A 21,307-nucleotide genomic window follows, 5' to 3' on the forward strand; every position below is an offset into this window, starting at 1 on the left:
TATATTGTATGTTTTTAAGTTCATCTGAGCAAATAGGAACACTTAAATGATCAGCCGTGAGTTCCTGATTCACTGGAGAATATATATGAGACACAACACAAGCCAAATGCCCTCAGTCATTCACCACTATGGAAAAGACCCGAGAAAACAGCAGTGATATGTGACAAAAGGTTGAGCTGCACAGATCCGGAAAAGGCTACAATATCTAATCAGTTGAAAATTTTCAGTATCAGAGCAATAATTATGAAGTTTAAAACAATTGGAGATGTTAAGTATACGCCAGGATTTTTTAAAATTAAAACAATTCTATCTAACTCAAGTTCTGAATAATTTTATTATTTAAAATAATGTAATAATTTTGTGTGAGGTTACAGGCATCAAATGTCAGATATCCAGTTACTGCAAAAAAATTCTTACTTTGTGGTTTGGTGGTAGAAGTCACATCAAATCACTCTGAAGGACAGTTAAGGACAATGGATTAATTATGCATAAATATTGAAAACTTGGTAAAATTCACTATTATTCTTTTAATTGTCAGCTTTAGACAGTGTGTTTGAGCAGAGAAATCACCAAACTGTGCTGGAATGCAGTGCTCTGGGACCATAAGTGAATAACCCTGTGTCAAAAGCATAGGGTGTTATTCTATATGAAAGGGAATACAACTCCGGTCAGACAACAGTAGAACAAACATACTTGCCATTCAGTTGCCATTCTTTTATTTGGGGAGCAAATGAAATACAGTATTACACAAGTGCTTTAACAATAAACTTTATCCTTCATTTCAATCAATTAGAAACTTGGACCAAACACATTTATAATAAAGTGACCATAGGAGTTTAGACATATGGGTGGTTGTCAGTATAACTATGAATATAACCAACATTCTGCTCAAATTCTAACACTGCAGCTTGTAACATCATATTTTCAACAAGTGCACTCTCAAACATTGGAACGGTTACAACTTCACACATGCTCACGTGTTTAGTGACACAGATAAACAAGGAGCACATTGAGTAGACAGAATAGACGTCGCGTGAGCTGTCCCCTGCATGTGGCCGCCAGAAAAATGCTTAGCTGTCTGTCTAGGGTTGGATCAAGTACCTGTTGGCCTCAGAGGTCAAAGAAAGCCACAACAAGTGCATGTGCATACAAGTATGTAATTCTCATTGCACAATAACTCCTTCATTGGTGGTTAAGCTTATATGTTTGTCTTTCTGTAGAGGTGTATACAATTATACTAGACTTGTGGGCTAAGAAGCTAACTCAAGGGTAAACAAGGGTTTTCCCTCACTAGCCTTTATATCCATAGCAAAGTCTGGTATAGATAAGGATACTCTGAATGTGGGCTGGGTTCCCTTTTTGTGAGCATCACAAATTATTTCATCCACAGGTTTAATAATAAATACATACATTTTTGCAATACTTGCTCATTTTCTAATGGAAAAAAGAATAGTAAATAATACAGAGGGGTCAGTTAAATATTCAATACACTTATGCGCTCTTATCTATGTACAAACATTAAACAAATATTAAATGTACAAACACATAATAAACTATTAACATGTACAAGTCAAGAAAGACTGCAGGAGTCCAGACCCTGTCCAGATAAAACGCAGAATTTTAGACAGACTGTGGTGCTACTGTTAGACTGCCACTGGTTGCATAGTGAACCCTGTTGCAGCCCTACTGCAGCCAATAGATCTTTTCACTGCCCCCCCCACTGGACACAAGTACAATCTAGACACCTTTGGACAGGGTAGGTAGTGTAGTCTGATGGTTCTTAATAGTGTTTTGGAAGATTCGTTTGTGTGCAAGTGACTGAGGGAAGTATGTTTCACTATGTGCGAGTCAGCGTGCATGTGAGACCATCACACACTGAAGGGAACGAGGCCGGATGGAGAGGCGGCACACGGAGGAGTGATGTTCGTCACGGCACCAGGGTCCAGCCCATTTACCGTCCTCCTGCATGCACAAAACAGAGTTTTCCAGATTAGAGGCTTCATCTTGATTAAAATCCATTGATTACTTGTTTTTTGCTAGTGTCCTGCTAAATATAGTATACTGTGTATAAAAGTATACAGTACTGTGCAAAAGTCAGAGACCACCCTTCATCTGTTTTATGTCCAGTCAAAATGGCCCTTAAGTTATTAATTTTTCAGCATCAGGAAAAAGAACAGAATATATATATATAATTAGTTGTTGTCAGAACAAAACCTTATATGTCCAAAATGATAACTTTACAGGAGAAGGAAAAAAACTACTTTACTTTACTAAGTCAATGTAACTAGAGCCCTCCCCAAGTCATTTTGAGCAATGGTCTTTTGGTGCATTCACTGTGAAATTTACACGCAATGTAAAGGGCAACAAGCATTTTCAAATCACGTCAAAAACTGAAAAACAATCCAAGTAACCATGTCTGAGGTCTGGGGCGGTCAGTCCATTGTTTTAAGAACACCAGCAGCTTCTTTTTGATTTGCAAATGTTTTTGTCTATTTATTTTTCTCAGTACCAGCTTTTTGACGGCTACACATCCTTTCAGACTCAGCAATTCACAGAACAGAAACACCTGTGGATTTTTTCTGATTTGAACTGAGAATGGAGCTTGATTTTTTTCTCCTATTTCTCAAAGATGAAAGCTTATCTGATGTTTCTGATCTGTTTATCTGACGGTGATAATTTTGGTGGTCTACCAGGTCTTGTATGGTTGTTAGGAGTCTGATTTTCTCTATATCTTTTGATACTTTTTTCACTTATTTTGACTTTCCTTTTCCTTATGCAAGTGCATTTTTTTGTATCTAATCTCCTTAGAAAAATTAATAACATACTTAATGGCTGTTTTGTCTAGAAATCAAATGAATGAATTGTAGTCTGACTTTTGCGCAGTACTGTAAATAACTTTGATACACCTACATGCTATTATGGCCATGCGCCTTGGTAACAACATTTTCACTAATATTCTACATTTATCATGCTTTTTAGATATGGCATATTTCAAACAGCAGAATTCAAGCCAGTTGGACAGATTACTGTAACATTTTAAGAGTGTAAGTAAATTAGCTGAATTAGAAAAAAAAAATATTGTCCCACAATTACGTTTTGATTTTTCCAAAACCCAAATTGAAAGAATTGTATAGTACAGAATCAATTGGGTGAGTCATGAGTAACAAGTCTAAATTGAGACTTTAAATATGGCCAGCAATCTTTAAAAAAGGTGTTTCACATGACACTCAATACTATTGCACTCAATACATTCCAGGAATCAATATCAAGGCAATTGAGTAACTTTAAACTGCAAGTAGTCAGGAGACCAATAAACAAGACACACTGACCACTCTACCTTTTAAGACAGTACCTTTAACAAAGAAAGGTTCTCATTTTAAAGTGGCTCCACCGCTAGAGGCTACAACATTTATTTTCCCCTCTGTGTTGCATAGATTCTGTAATATGATCTTTACAGCAAAAGCTGACACACAGCAGACACTTAATCCCACTTTCGACCTCTTAATGTCCTCAAGTTGCAGTACTGGCAGTGTCAGCACGGCAGTCCTACACTACATGGCCTGTGGACACCGTAATTCTAATTACTGGGTTTGGCTACTTCAGCCACATCCATTGCTGCAACCTCCATCACACTGGCAGGTCATAGTGAACAGCTCAATAACTTTCAGTGGGCAGTGTCATAGAATGCCACCTTTCCAACAAGTCAGTTCATCAAATTTCTGCCCTGTTAGAGCTACCCTGGTCTAGAGAAAGTGCAGTTATTGTGGAGTGGAAATGTCTAGAAGCAACAACAGCTTAGCCAAGAAGTGGTAGGACACAAAAGCTTACAGAACGGGGTGAAGTGCTTAAAAATCACCTACCCTCAATTCCAGCAGTCTCTACCTAGTTCCAAACTGTATCTGGAAGCAACGTCAGGGGATTGGTTCCCATGGCTGAGCAGCCGCACACAAGCATTAGATCACCATATGCAATGCCAAGCGTCAGCTGGAGTGGTGCGAAGCACACCACCATTTGGGTCTGGAGCAGTGGAAACATTCTATGGAGTTTGTGCTGGACCCTTTTGTTTTAGTGAAGCGAAATCTTAGAGCTACAGCCTTCTCTACATTCTAGAGAACTGTGAGCTTCTGACTTGTGGCAACAGTTTGAGGAAGACCCTTATCCGTTTCAGCATGACAACGTCCGCATCCACAAGTTGAGGTCCATAAAGACATGGTTTGCAGAGTCTGGTGTGGATGAACTTAACCCACTGAACAGCTTTGAGATGAACTGGAACGCCAAAATAACAAGCTAGGCTTTATCGACCAACATCTGGTCTGGACTGCACTGATACTTTCGTGGTTGAACAGAAGCAAATCCCTGTATCCATGGCCCAAAATCTAGCAGGAAAGGAGGAACCAATTCAATATTAATACCTAGACTTTTGGAATACGTTTAAAAAACACATATGGATGGGTGTTCTCATACCTCTGGCCATGTAATGTATACAACACTACAGAGGCACCACAAAGCCATGTATTTAGAATACTGTGTGGTGTCCCTATTTATCAGGTTTCCATCAGTGTTGATGACACAGTTCTTCCTGGCCTGGTCTTCAAAAATTTCTACGTGTTATGAGTTTAGAATCTAAAGCCTGCAATAAAAACAGAAGTAGAAAAATGGGAAACTCCACCAACTGTACCTTTCACTATGCTAGTATAGTGTCTCTTTTTATCCCCGAAAACTCAAGCCAAAAGGCCCCACACAAACAGACAGACAGACAATGAAAGAAACTACTGTTTCAGTTCAGCATTGACTGTGAACTCCATAAGGCCCCTCTTGTTCATGGCTCTCATGTTTAAGGTCATCAGCCTCATCTAAAAGCATTACAACAGCATTTTCCCTCATACCTAAAGGCCATGCAGTAAGTTCAGGCTGGTGACTAAAAACATTTCCCCAGTGCTACTGTTTTAGCAAGTTAAATACAATTGAATATACATTCAGAGCACACTTGTGGAGTGCACCTTGATACTGCAAAAGAGCTACACCACCACCAAGCAGTTAATGGAAATGATATGATCAAGTCCTAAAGTATCAGAGCATCTAAATGGGTTAAAGGGAGGTTTGGTTAACCAGCATGCAGGGACCCCACACACAGCTTCTACTATGCTCATTTACCGAGGAGCAATGCAGGGAAAATGACCCTCTCTCTTCTGCTGGGGAGAAAACACATACAGGACGGTCTGAGACAAAGGGTTCTGGACTTTTACCTATGAACAATTAAGATCCATTCAATCTACGTTATAGATGTATCTAACATGCTGCCACATCTTGTACAATCAATTGTGAGTTGTAATTAGAACTGGGCAGTAGTGATTAAATTCATTATCACAATATTTTCCAAATATATCACTATCACACTGTATTTGTGCTAGTGCTCTATGCTAAAAGAGTGCCTTACAAAGATTTAATTGGACTGCTTTATTTTCTCATGATTTTCTTTAAACGTACACCAACTTTACACTGCATTGCAAATGTTAAGCAAACAGAAACATTTTTTAATGTCTTCTGTTTTTCCAAAACAATCTGAAACACCCAGCAAATGACATCCATCACAGTTAAGTAAATTCAATCTGTCAACACCACTAGAACTAAAAATTTATATTGCTGTGTGGCATACTGGTACAGATGACACTGTCCAGCACTAGCTGTAATCCATTCATTTGTTGTCATCTCTGTTGTACTCTGAAGTTAACTGACTGAGTATAGCACATCTTGCAGTGTGCACAAGTTTCCACTGCCAAATAATCTACCAAATGAACAAACACTGTAGGTCAGTCAGTCAACTGACCTCTGAGTATAACTGCCAGAGAAGCATATCTCAACTCACTATTGGTCATACAGGGTATTGCAGCCTGTTGGCCACACCTATAAGGCAAGGGTCCCTAAAGTGGCTGCTGAGTGTATATCGTGGCAGTCATCTTATAACCTTTAATATTGAATACTTCTAAGTGAAGAAAACTACAAATTAACGTAGTTAATTTGCTCCAAATCTATGGTATGTAATGTAGTTAATTTGCTCCAAATCTATGGTATGTAATGCAGCCCTCATTAAGTAATGTATCAAAACTGAACCATACTGAGGTATTTCTGTTTGTGCACGACACAGACAGTAACTTGATCAGACATACAATCAAACAAATTCTAATTCCTAACCTCTTCTAGGTGGCTGGGTAACTCCTGAGCAACGTTATGGCATACTCACGCTTTGTCGAAGTATGACGTGTGCAGCGAGTGAGAATACTGCGTGATGTCCCCATTTATCAGGTTTCCATTAGCATTGATGACATAGTTCTTTCTAGCTGCCTGGTCTTTAGCAAAATTTCTACAAGCTGCAAGCTTAGACTCTAAAGCCTGCAAAAGAACCAAAAAAGTAATCTTTTGAATGAGTGTACACAAGTTCTAAATATTTACAGGTAAAAAATATTTACAATGACACTCAGCGAAACAAGTCACACAAAATACAGGTAAAAAATAAAAATAAAAACAAAAAAGAAACTGAGAGAAAACAAAACACGAGAAAAATAACACAAGGAAAATAACATAGTAGGACAACTTAAAACATAAAATTACAGCAGAAAGTTGACTGAAAATGGCAAAATTATTAATGAACCGTAAAAGCTTTACACTACAATCTTACATTCAAAAATGCCACAAATTTGTTCTGGATTTTATCCATTTGTTAAGGTGGCGAACATTTAAGTTCAGATAAACACTTTGCCGTGTGTACTCACCCCGACTTTGCGTAGTAAATCACCTACAATATTGAGAGCTGATATTCTGGCAGCTGGAGTCAGGGCTGAACTATTACAGCCGTTGGCCAATGCTAAACAAAAGAATAATCTGTGTCAGTACTACGCTCATATAATCACAATCAATTTAACTGACAAGCTAAGCCGGTTATGATAGAATCAAGTAAAACAAACACTGATCGGCTTTACAACCTAAGAAAGCAAAATAGTGAGTAGGTTTAGCATTTCGTTTAGAAAGTCTGGGTCTTTGGCACACATACTTGCCTGTGCATGCTTTCTGGTAATCTTTAAATTTTGACTTATTTTTCTTCTTTCTTCAATGATAAATGAAAAATTGTATTCTCCTTCTGTAAGCTATAACATTTCTTCGCTTCAGTATTCTTTTGAAGAAAGTGAAAACTGCTGTGGTGCTAAATTATCTGACCAAGAAGTTTCTAGAAAATTATTTATTATGAAAGTAAGCATTTCTTGTTGACACACTAATTTAGTATTCATATTTGTTTTCCACTAATTTGTCTTGATTTAGTCATAATCAGGTCCTGGACAGCAGGTGAGGAGATGGAAAACCTTTTAACCTTTTTGGTTGCTGAAAGCATTGTCCAGGCTCTGGCTAAGCGGTGTAGCAGGCAGGGAGAGCGAGGCCTGTACAGCAGAGTCCATTTTCTCATTGTCTGGAGTGGGAGAGCTGGGAGCAGACATCCGAGTTACATCAGGCTGTCTCTCACGCACAGCAAGCTCCTGCCGCAGGTCTAAGGCACACACAAACAAAATGTTTTTAAAATACAGTGACCCTAACCTCTGTGACGAATAATTTCATCTCCCCTTAAAGCTGAAAAGCCTTCTTATAAAATTATGACAATGCAAAATCAAACAGTTTCTGCAGTTTCAAGAACAGTTTAAAAACTCAAAACTGGAGTGAAGTTGAGGGAACAGAAACAGAACCCGTTGTAAAAGTTTTCTTATATACAAACAACAAGAAGACAGTTAGGAAAGTCAGAGTTAGAAAGACAGGCACTATTTTTCAATGTAGGGTTGAGCAATTTGTGGTTGAATGTGGCCAAGCACAAAGTGTAACCATTCCAATGGCATTTCCACTAGAAGATGGAATGCTTACAAACTGTGCTGAGCACCGATTTCCAGACATGGTTAGCTAAATATGCTTAGTGCAGCACAACTATCTGACACTGTAACCAGTCACACGGGTATACACTAATGCAGAACAGTTTGCTGTAGCTGTGGTAATGGGCCAAAAAGTAGAAAAGAGGCTTTAGACAGAAAGAGAGAGAGAAATAAAGAGACAGATACACTGTGACGCTGGATGGTTGAATGAATTAATGAATGAGCAAAGTCACTTAGCACCTCTAGCCTCATCCTTTAATCTCTGCACAGACACCAGGAGAGACTCCTTTTCATCCAGTTCACTCTCCAGAAAGGCATTCCTCTCTATGGCCTGGTTCAGTCTCTGCTCAAAATCCTCCAGAGAAGTAATTGTAGCTCTGCAGGGAATGAAAATTGCTGAGATGTTAATATCAGAATTATCATGGAGCAAAGCTGACTGAATTCAACCACAAACACACTGAAATAAACACTGAGGCTATTTAAGGCATCAATCTGAATGGAAGAGACAGTATGATTAAATTTTTAATCAAAGGGAGACTTTCATGACTGGTGGAGACGCCATCCCACTGAGTCAGCTGTTAGAGGATGGCTGTCCTCACTGTCCTACTGAACTCTTGAGCAACAGCCTTACATCCCCACCATCTCCAGACGAACTGCACAGCAGCTGACCATGTACTATGACCTCCTTATGTGTGTCTACAAGTATGTATAACATGTCAGTGATGTCTTTCAAGGGAAAAGTCAAAGGGATGCAAAAAGACTAATTTCCAATAAACAAAGTAGGCCACCAAAACATTGGGGTCAGAATGGATTACATATTTATGTAAAAGCTCATATGTCAGGCCATGTGATGACCTCTTAGCTGGGCTGAATAATATTGGAGGAAAAGTCATTTTATGATTTTAGTTTTTTTTTGTTAATACCGTAAATTTGAAAAACAAGTAGAGTTTAAAATTCAGATAGAAAATTTCCCAGATGTAATCACTCTAGCACTGGGAAAGGTGCATTTAGATGAGAAATTAAGGCCGTGTGATATTAGTGTTGCCAAGGCTGATGATGTGATGCTGTTTAAAGAGCCCATTTCATGGAAAACAAATATTTCTTGCTTTTTCAAAATTCAAAAGTGTAATATATTATGTAAACTTTTTTAACGTTCAAATCCATACACTCCATACACGGAAGCTAAGCTGCAAATACAAAATATTTTGATTTCAGTGTTTTTGTGATGCCATGACAACTACTTCATTTACATACATCTGCCCATATGGCCTGCAGCAGTTTAGCTCCACTCACTCTGAAGTTGCAAGGAGCGTTTCAGCTTGGACTATTTGCTGTTTTGTAAGCCACAATACAGTGCAGCCAATCAGAACAGATCTTGTTTACTTAACCAGTCTTAACATGTACAGTAAAAAAACTGTTTAATTACACTTTTTATTAAAAGTCTGTTTTATTCCACGGAATAAAGAGAGGTTGGAAAATGACGCATGATCATTTTTGGTACATAAAACCAAACAAATGTTATAAGTAGACCTAACTGAAAAACTAAAATACAAGAAAAATGCATGATATGGGCTTAGAAACAATATACATTGTGAAGCCTTACCTCTTGGCTCTCTCCAAGTCATCGTTGGCCTGCTCCAGCTCTCTGACATATTTGAGCAGTTGCTCCTTAATGCTCCGGGTCTGGCCCAGGTCATCCTCCAGCATTGAGATTTGCTTATAACTCTGAGCATACTGCTGTTCCAACTTCTCCTAAACACAGAGACACAGAAGGAAAAAAAAATAAAAATTTTACCCCCACTCACTACTACACAAATCATCTATTTTTCAGGGTGCTCTCTGTGCTAGGGTGATTCATCATGCTCACTGTATGTGACCCACATCCACCGCTTTCTCAGGCTCAGCTTAATGGTCCGTGTGTCTGACCTAAATTTCTACACACAGGCTCTTGTTAAGAAAGCAATTCTGGTTTCACAGCACTGCAATTTGTTCACATAAGAATTTGCTAATAAAAAAAAATATTTATGGCAGACAAGCCTAAAGGCCACAATGCCAAATAATCAAATAAGCATATACTTTACACGCACCAATTCACCATTCATTCACTGACCTGTATGTAGTGTACCTGACTGTACAAAATTTTTAAGATTCAGCACGATAAAGCATTAAATAGTATCCAATTAAATCAGCTGAATCGTTTATAGGAATTACAACACACGATATTAAATAAATTAAGGTTGATCTCTCAACTTTTGCACAGTGTTTAATCACTAAAAATATGCTAGTGAATAGCCCAGTACCATCCGACCTTCATCTCTCAAGAGTAGTCTATGCCAGAGCATATCCAAGGAGAGTGTGCAATAGGAACTATGCAGACAGTTCTTGCATTAAAGGAGCATATTTTATGCATAACATGACTGCAAACAAAGGAAGCTGAAACAACAAGGATGTCTAAACAACATGAATTTCTAAGTAAAGCTAATTTAACCTTGATCAATTTCTCCCTGACAAACTACTGCAACATTCAATTAAGGAAATCCAAACCTCTACAGAATATGTGGCTTGGCATTATTACCAGTATGCCACATAGCATTTTTAGAGCTAAAACACTCTAGAAAAGTGCAGACAGTGGGGACTTTTGAAATGAGAATAGCATAATGTTTTGAAAATAGTGCCATGTGCTTGTGTAATAGGGCACATGACTATAACTTCCAGAACAGGATATCCTGTAGCACTGCCAGGAAAGAGCTGTTACTTCCAGTGCTGGTACTTCCAGAAGGATGGGATATGATATTGCATCTTAGTTATCACTCATTTCATGTCAGTCTAATGTTCAGAAGAGACGCCAGAGAAAAAACTGTACACTGGCATATGGACGATTAGGATCAAGAGCGCTTAGCAGACATGGGCCACATTAATTCACCTCATTTGAACAGGCTTAAACTTTCTTCCTTTATTTAAGGAGGTGGGAGATTTAGCTTGGCTTCTGTCTGTCTCTAGGCTTGCGTCACTTCTGTTACCTTTAGCGTGTCAAGTTCGTGCTGCAGTCTCTGGTTGTCTGCCTGCAGGTCTCTGAGGCGGTTTTCAGCCTGGCCCAGCTGAGTCTCCAGCTCAGCTTCCAACTCACGACTGCCCTCCTGAAACTCCAGAAGCTCCTCCTGTGCCTCCTTACAGCTGAGTATATCACACACACACACACAAAAAATAAATAAATAAATAAATAAACCCCAACACACAAGTTTATATATTGCTTTTGAATAAATGTAATGTTATTTATCCCCATGAGACAGGCTAAAAGTTCAAACAAGTTCAGATTTGTTAGTGCAGCTGCAAAATATGGACAAAATATGTTTACTGTGATTAAGATGCTACACATTGCGATTGTCACATGCCTTGTAATGTATCAATATGTCCAAAAGTTTGTAGACACCACATTCTTCTGAAATCAAAGGTATTAAAAGGGAGTTCATGTCCACTATGCTCCACTAACAGCCCCTGCTTGTCTGGGAAGGCTTTACACTAGACGTTGCAACACTGCTCTTAAGACTTAATTGCATTCAGGCACAAGAGCTTTGGTTAGGTTACATACTGATGTTGGATGATCAGTTCTAGATAACAAATGCCACTAACTTAAACTCATCTTAAAGGTATTGGATTGAGCTTCTTTATCCCAGAGAGCACAGTTTCACTGCTCCACAGCCCTATGCTGGGGAGCTTAATACCTCTCTGACCGACACTTGGCATTGAGCATGGAGACAACAGAGTGTCCAATACAATTTGTGAATGCATTTCTACGGAGATTATACAAGCTGTTTGTGCACAACTGAATATCTATGGCAGTGGGAGTGTAGTTGACCACTGGATGCAGGATGGAGAAATAGTCTGTGTTCAAAATACCATACTGTGTACTGTATACTGCATACTGCATCAGAATATACAGCATACTGCATGCTACTCTTCATCAGTAGAATACTGTACAGTATAGGGCACAAGCTGTGTGCCGTGGTACAGGAAAAGGGCGCGACTAGCCTGCCAACATCAGGGACTGCGCCAATCAGACCATCTCAAGACTCAACCCAATTTCTTCAACCCTCCAATCACTGCTTAGCAACCACTGCTAGCTGCCTTTCAGCATGTACGTTTGTATTTTTGTCGAGAGACGTGCCTGTGACTTTTAAAACACACTCCATACCATGACCGAGGGCAGGGCATTGCTTTCTACCCGCCTTCAAAGCTACAAACAAATTTGAAAAAATATGAGCTAGCTGAATATATAATATGCAGTGTGACTCCACACGGGAGCCTGAGAAGCCGATGCTGAACGGACTATTCAGTTGAGTTACTGTTTTATCCATGTTGTGCAGAAAGTTAACTTTTGAACAGACCAAGTAAGCAAACCCACCTCAAGAGCAGCAGAGAAAGCTAGTGTGGCTTTATTGTTACACTAAGTGCAGCTGCATTTGGTCAAATTTCTTTCATTTTTTAATGTAAGAAAAGAAAAAAGGCTGAATACAGAGCTATTAAAAATATCCAGGCAGTTACGTCAGTGGTTACGTCCTCCCAGAATGGCTGGGTTGCATTTTGGATTGCAATACATCACAGAGATAGCTCTGGCAGCAAACTGGAAAAATCTGCCAGAGAAGTACGTCATCTGAGTATTTTTGGCGTACTGGAGAATTTCATGTTGTTCACATGCTGCATACTACTTACTACTTTTGGGCAGGATCAGTACATGAGCAGTAAGTAACAGGCTGTTTCAAACACATCCACTGTATCTGTGAACCAGTGGGTAATTAATAATGGTCTGCACCTGTGTATGGTTGACGGCAACTTGCTTAAATGTGCTTTCTTTTCTTAGTATGTATTTCTTAGCTACTAAATCAAGTAGTTATCCAACTTCAACTGACTACTGGGTTCAGCTTCACTGCCCACACCCAGGCAGACCTGTTGAATCGAAACATCCCTTAAAACAGAACCTGTCTGGCAATGTGAAGCAGCTAGAAGGTCTCAAAAAAGCAGCACATGATGTCACATTCTAAAGAGATTCAAATACAGATGCAAAACAAAGTCATTGATATTGACCAATCTGGAAAAGGTTGCAAAGCCATTGCTAAGGCTCTGGGACTCCAGCAAACCACAGTGAGAGCCATTATCCACAAATGAAGAAAACTTAAAACAGTGGTAAACCTTCCCAGGAAAGGGCATCAACGACTCAAAAGGACACATATGAACACCTAAAGAGCTGCAGTCCTCACTTGCCTCAATTATGGTCAATGTACATGATTCCACAACAAAAAAAAAACAGAGGGCGAAAATGGCATCCATGGGAGAGTTGCAAGACGCGAATCACTCCTGACCAAAAGATCACAAAGGCTTGTTTCGCACGGCATGGGTCCCGTTACATCTGGCATAAAGCTAACACTGCGTTCTGCCATAAGAACATCATACCAACAGTCAAACATGGTAGTGGTAGTGTGATGGTCTGGGGCTGCTTTGCTTCTGCAGGACCTGGAAGACTCATATTTGATGGAACCATAAATTCTACTTTCTATCAGAAAATGCTGAAGGAGAATGTCTATCAGTTTGTGACTTAAAGCTCAAGCACATTTGGGTTATGCAGCAGGACAATGATCTGAAGCACACAAGCAAGTCCACCTCTCAAAGGCTCAAAACAAACAAAATTAAGGTTTTGGAGTAGCCGGGTCAATGTCCTGACTTGATTCGCATTTCAAGACCTCAAATGGTCAGTTCATGCTTGAAAACCCTCCATTGTAGTCAAATTAAAAACAATTCAGCAAAGAAAAGTGGGCCAAAATGCCCTTACAATGATGTAAAAGACTCACCACAAGTTGTCGCAATCGTCTGATTGCAGTTGTTACTGCCAAGGGTGGCATAACCAGTTATTAGATTTAGGAGCAAATACTTTTTCACAGCACTGTAGAAAAAAAACATAACTTCTTTTTTTTTTAATAATCAAAGTGGAAATGAGTTTCTGAGTAAGATTCCTGGCTGCCTGGAGCCAGTGACCTCAAACATCATTCTGTTGTTTACTGAGGCACAGGGTGGATTTAATTCTGCTGAAAAAAGATAAGGTGCTGACCATAATATTTATCCCCATTAGGATAACTGATAAACGCTATCTGTTCAGGATGGATTGGGTGAACGAAGCAAATATGCACACGCACAAAGCTCCTGTGTCTGCACTTGTCCTAGTTTTCTAAGAATGTCAGGCACACAGATTAGGTGTCTTTTCATTGACTTTTCCTTTTTGCTTTCCAGCTTCTGACGCTCATGCATTATTTTGTAGTCTTCTGCACAAGAACAGATGATTCCTCCATTTATGAAGTGGCTGGAGAAGGGCACCTCTTCAGGGCTGCCTATGTAATCATGCTCCAGCGTCATAACTGTGGAGTGATCTAAAAATGGCAACTAAACGATACTCTCCAGCTAGTCACGCTACAGGCATGTGAGAGAGAGGACAGGGTGGGACAACCTGTCCATCCGTCTGGAGCCGCACAGGAAATGCAGCTTGTCTGAAAAGCTACACTAACGTGGCTGGCACAAGCCTTTAGAGCAGGGCAGTGTTATTTAACATCTGTGACTCATTTTTGCACAGCAGCCTCTTGGCCTTTAAACTGCTGAGTGGAGTGGTGTACTTAGAGGATAGAAGAGGTCCAAATCATGTGCCTTCAAAGACCAAGTGGAGCCTCTAAGTGGAGTACCTCATACAGAGTTTTAAACCACTAGCAAACATGAGCTACCAAAATGTTTTCGTTGCACTGATATACAGCTAGTCTTCCCCTGTATTGATAATGAAAATTATAATTAAGCTCTTATTTAAGCTAAAGCAATTAGAATATTTTTCTGTGTTTAATTTAATATACATTGGGTGTTCAGACCATAGCAAATGTTCATTTCCTGCCAAAGGATCGCTTTGGTGTCTTAAATTAAAGTAAATATTATGGAATTCCCATGTTGGGGTTTTGACAAACTGAAGCTCTGAGGAAATAATGCAAGTGATCTGTCAGAATGAATAACATTACCCTTACAAACATCACTAAAGCTCATGTTACATCACTAATATTAGTCACTGAAATATTCCAAGTCGTATCAGTTTCTGTCAATTAGAAGCATTTAGCAAGCTATTTTACAAACTTTACATTCATTAACTCACTACTGACACTCTCAAAAACACTTTTCAACATCAAAATATTGATAGTTAACTGGCTAAGTGACACATCAAAGTAAATTAGGCCCTGACTCTAACAATAAATCTAGGGCTGACATTGTTGATCGACATTATTGATAATGCCAACAATAAAAATCATTAATAAATGTAAATTTTGTTTACATTTTCAAACTAATGCCCAACCTAGAGTGAGTTAAAGACTTCACCTAAGGAGGGCATAAATTCACTTGTGTTGTACGTCTGTGAGCAGATAGCGAAAGAAAAAGAACAGCTACAGCAATGAAGCATAAAGTGGTCACAAACATCATATGCAAGTCTGACGTAGCTATCTACAAAAGAACAACGTTACCATTGACCACCAGAAAAGAAAGCATGCTGGTGTTGATTCTGAAGCAGCAGATCTGTTAGTTATTGGCAGTTTTCCCTCCATGATGGTGTTTGACAAACCCAGCTACTCCCTGAGGACGTGCAGTTTGCACTGAATGAACTAACATTACCCTTACAAAAATCACTAAAGCTCATCATGTAACATTACTAACATCAGTCACTGGAACGTACTGGAATAAGCTGTATACATTTCTTTTTATTAGAAGTATTTGGCAGACTACTTCAAAACAGTACTGAACACTTCATCCTGTCAGTGTTACATACATTAGCTAGCTAACTACATACAACTGTTACTGCACACATTTAGCTTACAATACAACTCATTTTGTAAACACGTTAAAAAAATCCTCTTTGTTCGTTCTGGAAGCCTATTCACACTTGTCTAGTATACTAGCACACTAAAATTTCAAACCAGTCAAATTATGCTGCAACCTGAAGAAACTGCTTATTATTTTCTGTAGCTCAAATTAAGGGAAGGCTTAAACAAAGTGCCACATGTTTTTTCTTCTATGGTATTAATTTAACTCTTGGACAGAAACAGTTTGTTGTTATAGTTTTTCACGTTCACAGGCCACACTTAGGCTGCTTAATTGATTAGTTGATTAATTTGCATGATTAACTGCTATCAAAATATTAGTTTTTTGCAGCCCTAAAAACCCTAATGAATCATCTTCAGATTAACAGGTGTGACTATGCTCTGTAAACCTGGGGGACTGTAAACCAGGGGCTTCTTACGTAACTTAAGTGTAACACTAGGCTTGTTTACACAAAGCTAAATCACCACTCTGATATTATCAGCCACCTCTGTTCCTCTCAATACCCTGAATTCGTGAGTCGTGAATGAGGGTACAGAGAAAGCCCAGGAGAAAATAGAGAAGTAAAACCGTGTACCGCACTTTAACTAGAAAGAAGTTGCCTACATCTTTTCTCTTCGTAATCTCACCTCTGGTTATGTAATCTCTTCCAGACAAGAGTGCTTTTAAGAGGTTCTCTTTAAAATCGCAAAAGGAGCCCATAGTGTACAACAAAATGCTACTGCAGGAAGTTGCTGATATAGTTGACTGCATAAAACACATTAGATATAAGAATGTAACACCAGCATTTTTGTGAGTGTGTCTATAAATGTTAAACTGTGTGAACGTTAATCTATGTTGTTTAAGTTCTTCCAACTCAAAGCTCCACAGTATCTATACCTCGACTGAATCCTAAAGATCCTCTTTCACTGCTGTGTTTTGTCTGCATCCTCTAGTAATCCTATCCACCTGGCTTTTACTCAATGCTGAGCAAAGTTGACACAAAAAGTACGGCTTTAAGTTACAGGTAAAGCACCATTTCCCAGCAACGCAGCCCTACACAGGACATTAAGCATGAGGAAGAAGTCTGAAAAAACAAAATGCGTTCTGAAGGTGGGTTCTCTTCACAAGCATGTCATACAAGTGGCCACATTGCTTTAAGTCTAATGAAAATGTGGTTTGTCAGGATGAAAGGAAAGGGTGTGACTCTTATGTGATAGAGATAGTGATAGGAATATCTTATCTGTCAGCAGCTATAAATATGCACATAGTACAGTTATCCATATTACGGCCTACCTTTTCTTGTACTTCAGAGAAAGTGCCTTCCAAAAGTCAATTTCCTCATCTTTGGAGGAAAACTTGGGTATCACATTTGTGTCCATGACAGATAAACCTGTAAAAAGGTTAAAGTTGCATTAATAATAATAATAATAATAATAATAATAATAATGCTCAAGATCTGTTAATAAGGAAGAAATAATGTGACAATAATTAAAGCATGACAATGAAAATAACTCAACTGAAGTAGCCAGTTAAAATTACAGTAAAGCTGGGCTTCCATCTTGGCTACATGTTAACATGAATAGTAATAGGTAAAAGTTCCCTACACTGATTATTAGGGGTGAAATGAAATGATATTTTGTATGTTAAACATGTTTTATTTACAGCCCCTAAAATTTCTAAATCAACAATTGGATGCCTAGATGCCTTTTGATCATTAACGGTGGTTCCAAGAAAGACTGCAAATAAGTGACCCTTGGAAGAAAATAAAGGGCCTTATAGTGACATTGTGTTCAAAACTGAACAATAATTTGTTAATAATTTTTGTTTCTGCCCTAAAATTAATTTGCACAACTGTGGGAGGCAACAGTGGGTCATTTGATGCCAAGCTCAGCTTACATTCGCACTGCAGTGCCAGTCTCTTCACAATCAATTGTACTGAATGTGACCTCCCTCTGGCCAGACCAAGGCTATATTAAGCTGCGTGTGCCCAACATGCACACACCCAGCTACAATCACACGTCCTCTGCCCTTCAACTACAGATCAAAACAGATATACTACACATCCCTGAGCTGCAGTATAAGCAATCTTTCATAAATCAGATGATCAACTAACTAGTCAGTGCAGTAATTCAGAAACCTGTTACTTGGTCTATATTACTGTAGGTTAAGAGAGAGATGACCATTCATAGTTGCTGTCACAACCCAAGGGTAGCCATATTTTCACAAGTGTACACACCTACAAAATGTGGAATGACAAAAATGTACTGTCTACAGCTTTAAGCACTGCCCGTATACTGGGTCATTGGGTTTGTGTTCTGATCAGGACACAAGTCTCATCAAGACAACACAAAGCAGCACAGAGCTAAATGAGGACAAGGCATGTCAACAAGCTGATGGTCAGGATTAAGGGCGATTCAATACAGCATCGACAACTGAATAATTGTTTTACAAGATCACTGTTTTGCACAGAGAACACGCAACTTTGCAACCGTTTGTATTTTTCAGAGTTAAATCATTCTGTGTTAGTTAGTAGGACTGTATAAGTGGAGCTCTTCAGAAACAAAACATACTTAATCCATAAAATACCAAAAATCGAATAAAATCTTGACCTCGGAATCTGAAATTGTATTCAAACCGAAAATATGTGTATCGTTACATGCCTGTCATCATGCAAGCTTTCCTTACTTTGAGACTGAGAAAATAGTCGGTGTTTTGTCTCCAGATTACTGTACTAAGTACTTAACGTTACTAGCACTTCCACTACTGCTACTACCACTAATAACAACATTATAGTTTCAATAATAAGAAGAAAAACGAGGAAAAAGAAAAATAACCAAACAGTAAGAAGAATAAAAAGAAGAAGAAACAAAAGAACAATAGTACAGCCTAATAATTTAATAAAATCACCACTTAGCCCACTGTTTAGGCCTTAGGAAACAAACTTGTTAACTTCAGCAGGATGACAGTGCACCCACAGGCTCCTATAATACTTTATGGATGTTCTCCACTGAAGGCCCTGCTGTCAACACGAACCTCACACATACGCTGAGGCTGATACAGCTAAATGATCCAGTTTTCAGTACATATTTAACAATGAATCCAGTCGATGAAAAACGAAATGTCACCACACAAGCTAACGCCCTGCTCACCCTTTTCCCTCCCAGAGCGGGCTGACTGTTCATTTCTGGGCAGCTCCGTAGCTGCTGGGTTAGCTGGGTCACCGAAAATAGCAGGTCAGCCACAGAAATAATTCTACAGGCGTCTGTTTACACCCCAGTAAGTAAGTGGATGTAAGTAAGTTAAATGTTCTGACGGAAGCGTTTTGGTTGTTTTCATGAATGCCGTTTCTTTCTCTATCCAAGCTGGATGTTTCCATCATTATCACTCTCACCGCTCTCCGCTTGTTCCCCACAACATTAGCTAACGTTAACGTTAGCCAGCCTGCTAGCGAGCTAGATGTAAACAAACGCGTCGTAACGTTTCGTTAGCAGGCCGAGAGGTGAAGCCTGTTTTATCAAACTTACCTTGGCATGTCCAGCTCTTGTCTTCAATGCTAGACAGTTGAAGTGTCTATGCAAAAACAGTCCAGAGAGGCATCATATCCCTTCCTTTCCCGTTTTTCCGATGACGTAGTGCTGGCATGATCTCCCTCCCTCACACTGCTCTACATCTCACACTGAGCAGACAGAGGGATGGAGGCGGACAGACACCCTTGTGTTCTTCATCCTTAGGCTGTATCTTACCTGTTTCAATTTTTTTTTAAGAAAGAGGAATAATATTTGAAGGTGTAATAACTATAGATTTGAGATTTTTGAGAAAAAAATCTTTTAAATAAATGATGGTAATTTAACATGTTCCAATGGTGCCCCCTGTTGTCCAGAATGCTCGCATTAGACATCAATTAAAGGGCCAATATCACCGAAAAAATATTGTTTTTAAATAAAAGAGTTTGGTGTAGTATGAAAATATCATTCAATTTCAAAACCTTTTTATTCACTCCCCAGTCCATACAGTACATGTATGGACACCAAGCGACAAAAATGTCCAGTTTTTAATTCAGTATTTTTGTGATGTCACGACACCCAACTCTGTCTCCCACACACACACATTTTCTAAACTGCCTATCCTTCTGGGTCATGGGGGGGTGCTGGAGCCTATCCCAGCAGTCATTGGGTGGAAGGCAGGATATACCCTGGACAGGCTGCCAGTCCATCGCAGGGCAGGACACCCAATTTATTTACATATATTCAACTATTCAGCCTACAGCAATTTAATCCACCCATTAACACTGAAGTCACAAGGGGTATTTCAGTCTGAGCAGCTAATCAGAACACAACTGACCCATACTAGTCTTAAATGCACAGTAACAAAAATGCTTGTTTAAAGCAGGGATGCACAATATGGACATAAAATGCACAGTTGTTGGTTTCTGTAATGACAATGTGAGAAATTATATATAATGATTAAAGTAATTATGATTAAATGACAGAAATCTAACTAACCTCTCTTTTAAGCATGCAAATTTCAGTGCAAAATTACAAAGGCACAATTCTCTATGCAAAGTGCAAAAAATAAAATTGAAAATTGATAGAAAATTGTTTGTGCTCTGTGAGGCTGTTAGAAAAACAGTCAGCATTCCCTGAACAGCTTTTTCTATACTGGCCTACAAAATATTGGAAAAAACACCCCTGGACTGTTTTGCTGTTGCTCACACTTCATTTCAAGTTTTATCATTTTATTTTACATCACTTTATTTTTTACATTTTATTTCTCAAAATGAAGAATCACCCTTAACAAATGAGTATACTGTGATCCTGTGCTATAGGTCATAGATGCTGGATAGATGTTGGGTGTACTAAGAAGTACTATGCAGAGAGTAGTTTACTTGAGGAGTTTGTGGATACTTTTCACTCCTGCTGACGGTCTACTGTTCTACTTAAGCTACTATTTCACACCAAAGTAACATTTTTCTCTTGAGGTCATTTGACTTATTTATACACAGACTTTATACACTGCATTTATACACTGCTTTTCCATTAGAATCTGTGGAATCTACCAAAACCATGCTGTCAATCATCCCAGGCACACAGTAAATTAAGTATAGTGATATTACAGTATTATGGAACAAGAAAATAGCACTTCAACCTGTAGAAACATCAGAAATAACAAGATGTTTTCCTTGTCTTTTGTTCTTCATTCATTTAAAGCGTAACATCAAATCAAATTGGTGTGGCCTGAGACCTTTAGAAAGCCATACTGCTACCATGAGTTCCAACACTAATTAGTTTAATATTAGTATAATAACTTTCTATTATATTAATCAATATAACCAGTATAACTACAGAAAAGAGCTGTAACTATATTCTAGAATTATATGCTGCATATTTTAGAATGGTCCACGTGTGTCTCACATCAATGGCAGTGAAGCTCCACTGTAGCTGAATTACTCCAGTGTCAAATGTGCAAATATGTGATATCAAAAATATGTGGTTGAAAAATTCTCATTGAGAGACAGCTGAATATTCTGA

General features: G+C 38.8%; 1 protein-coding gene across 2 annotated transcripts; it reads right to left on the reverse strand.

Moving 5' to 3' along the window:
* Window positions 1–693: 693 nt before the first annotated feature.
* On the reverse strand, window positions 694–19,415 carry ndel1a (nudE neurodevelopment protein 1-like 1a). 2 transcript variants are annotated; one of them, XM_036572390.1, is made up of 10 exons: window positions 19,304–19,415; window positions 17,073–17,169; window positions 10,928–11,081; window positions 9,511–9,659; window positions 8,148–8,284; window positions 7,364–7,537; window positions 6,771–6,862; window positions 6,242–6,390; window positions 5,155–5,189; window positions 694–1,962 (listed from the first exon to the last, which is right to left on the reverse strand). In XM_036572390.1, exons 2-10 carry the CDS (start codon window positions 17,156–17,158, stop codon window positions 1,952–1,954), a joined length of 987 nt encoding a protein of 328 aa, XP_036428283.1. In that variant the 5' UTR covers window positions 17,159–17,169; window positions 19,304–19,415; the 3' UTR covers window positions 694–1,951. The 2 variants fall into 2 exon arrangements, with proteins under 2 accessions (XP_036428283.1, XP_036428282.1); XM_036572389.1 differs by lacking the exon at window positions 5,155–5,189.
* Window positions 19,416–21,307: the final 1,892 nt, after the last annotated feature.

The sequence above is a fragment of the Colossoma macropomum genome, unplaced genomic scaffold, assembly GCF_904425465.1.
Source record: "Colossoma macropomum unplaced genomic scaffold, Colossoma_macropomum, whole genome shotgun sequence".
NCBI lineage: Eukaryota > Metazoa > Chordata > Actinopteri > Characiformes > Serrasalmidae > Colossoma > Colossoma macropomum.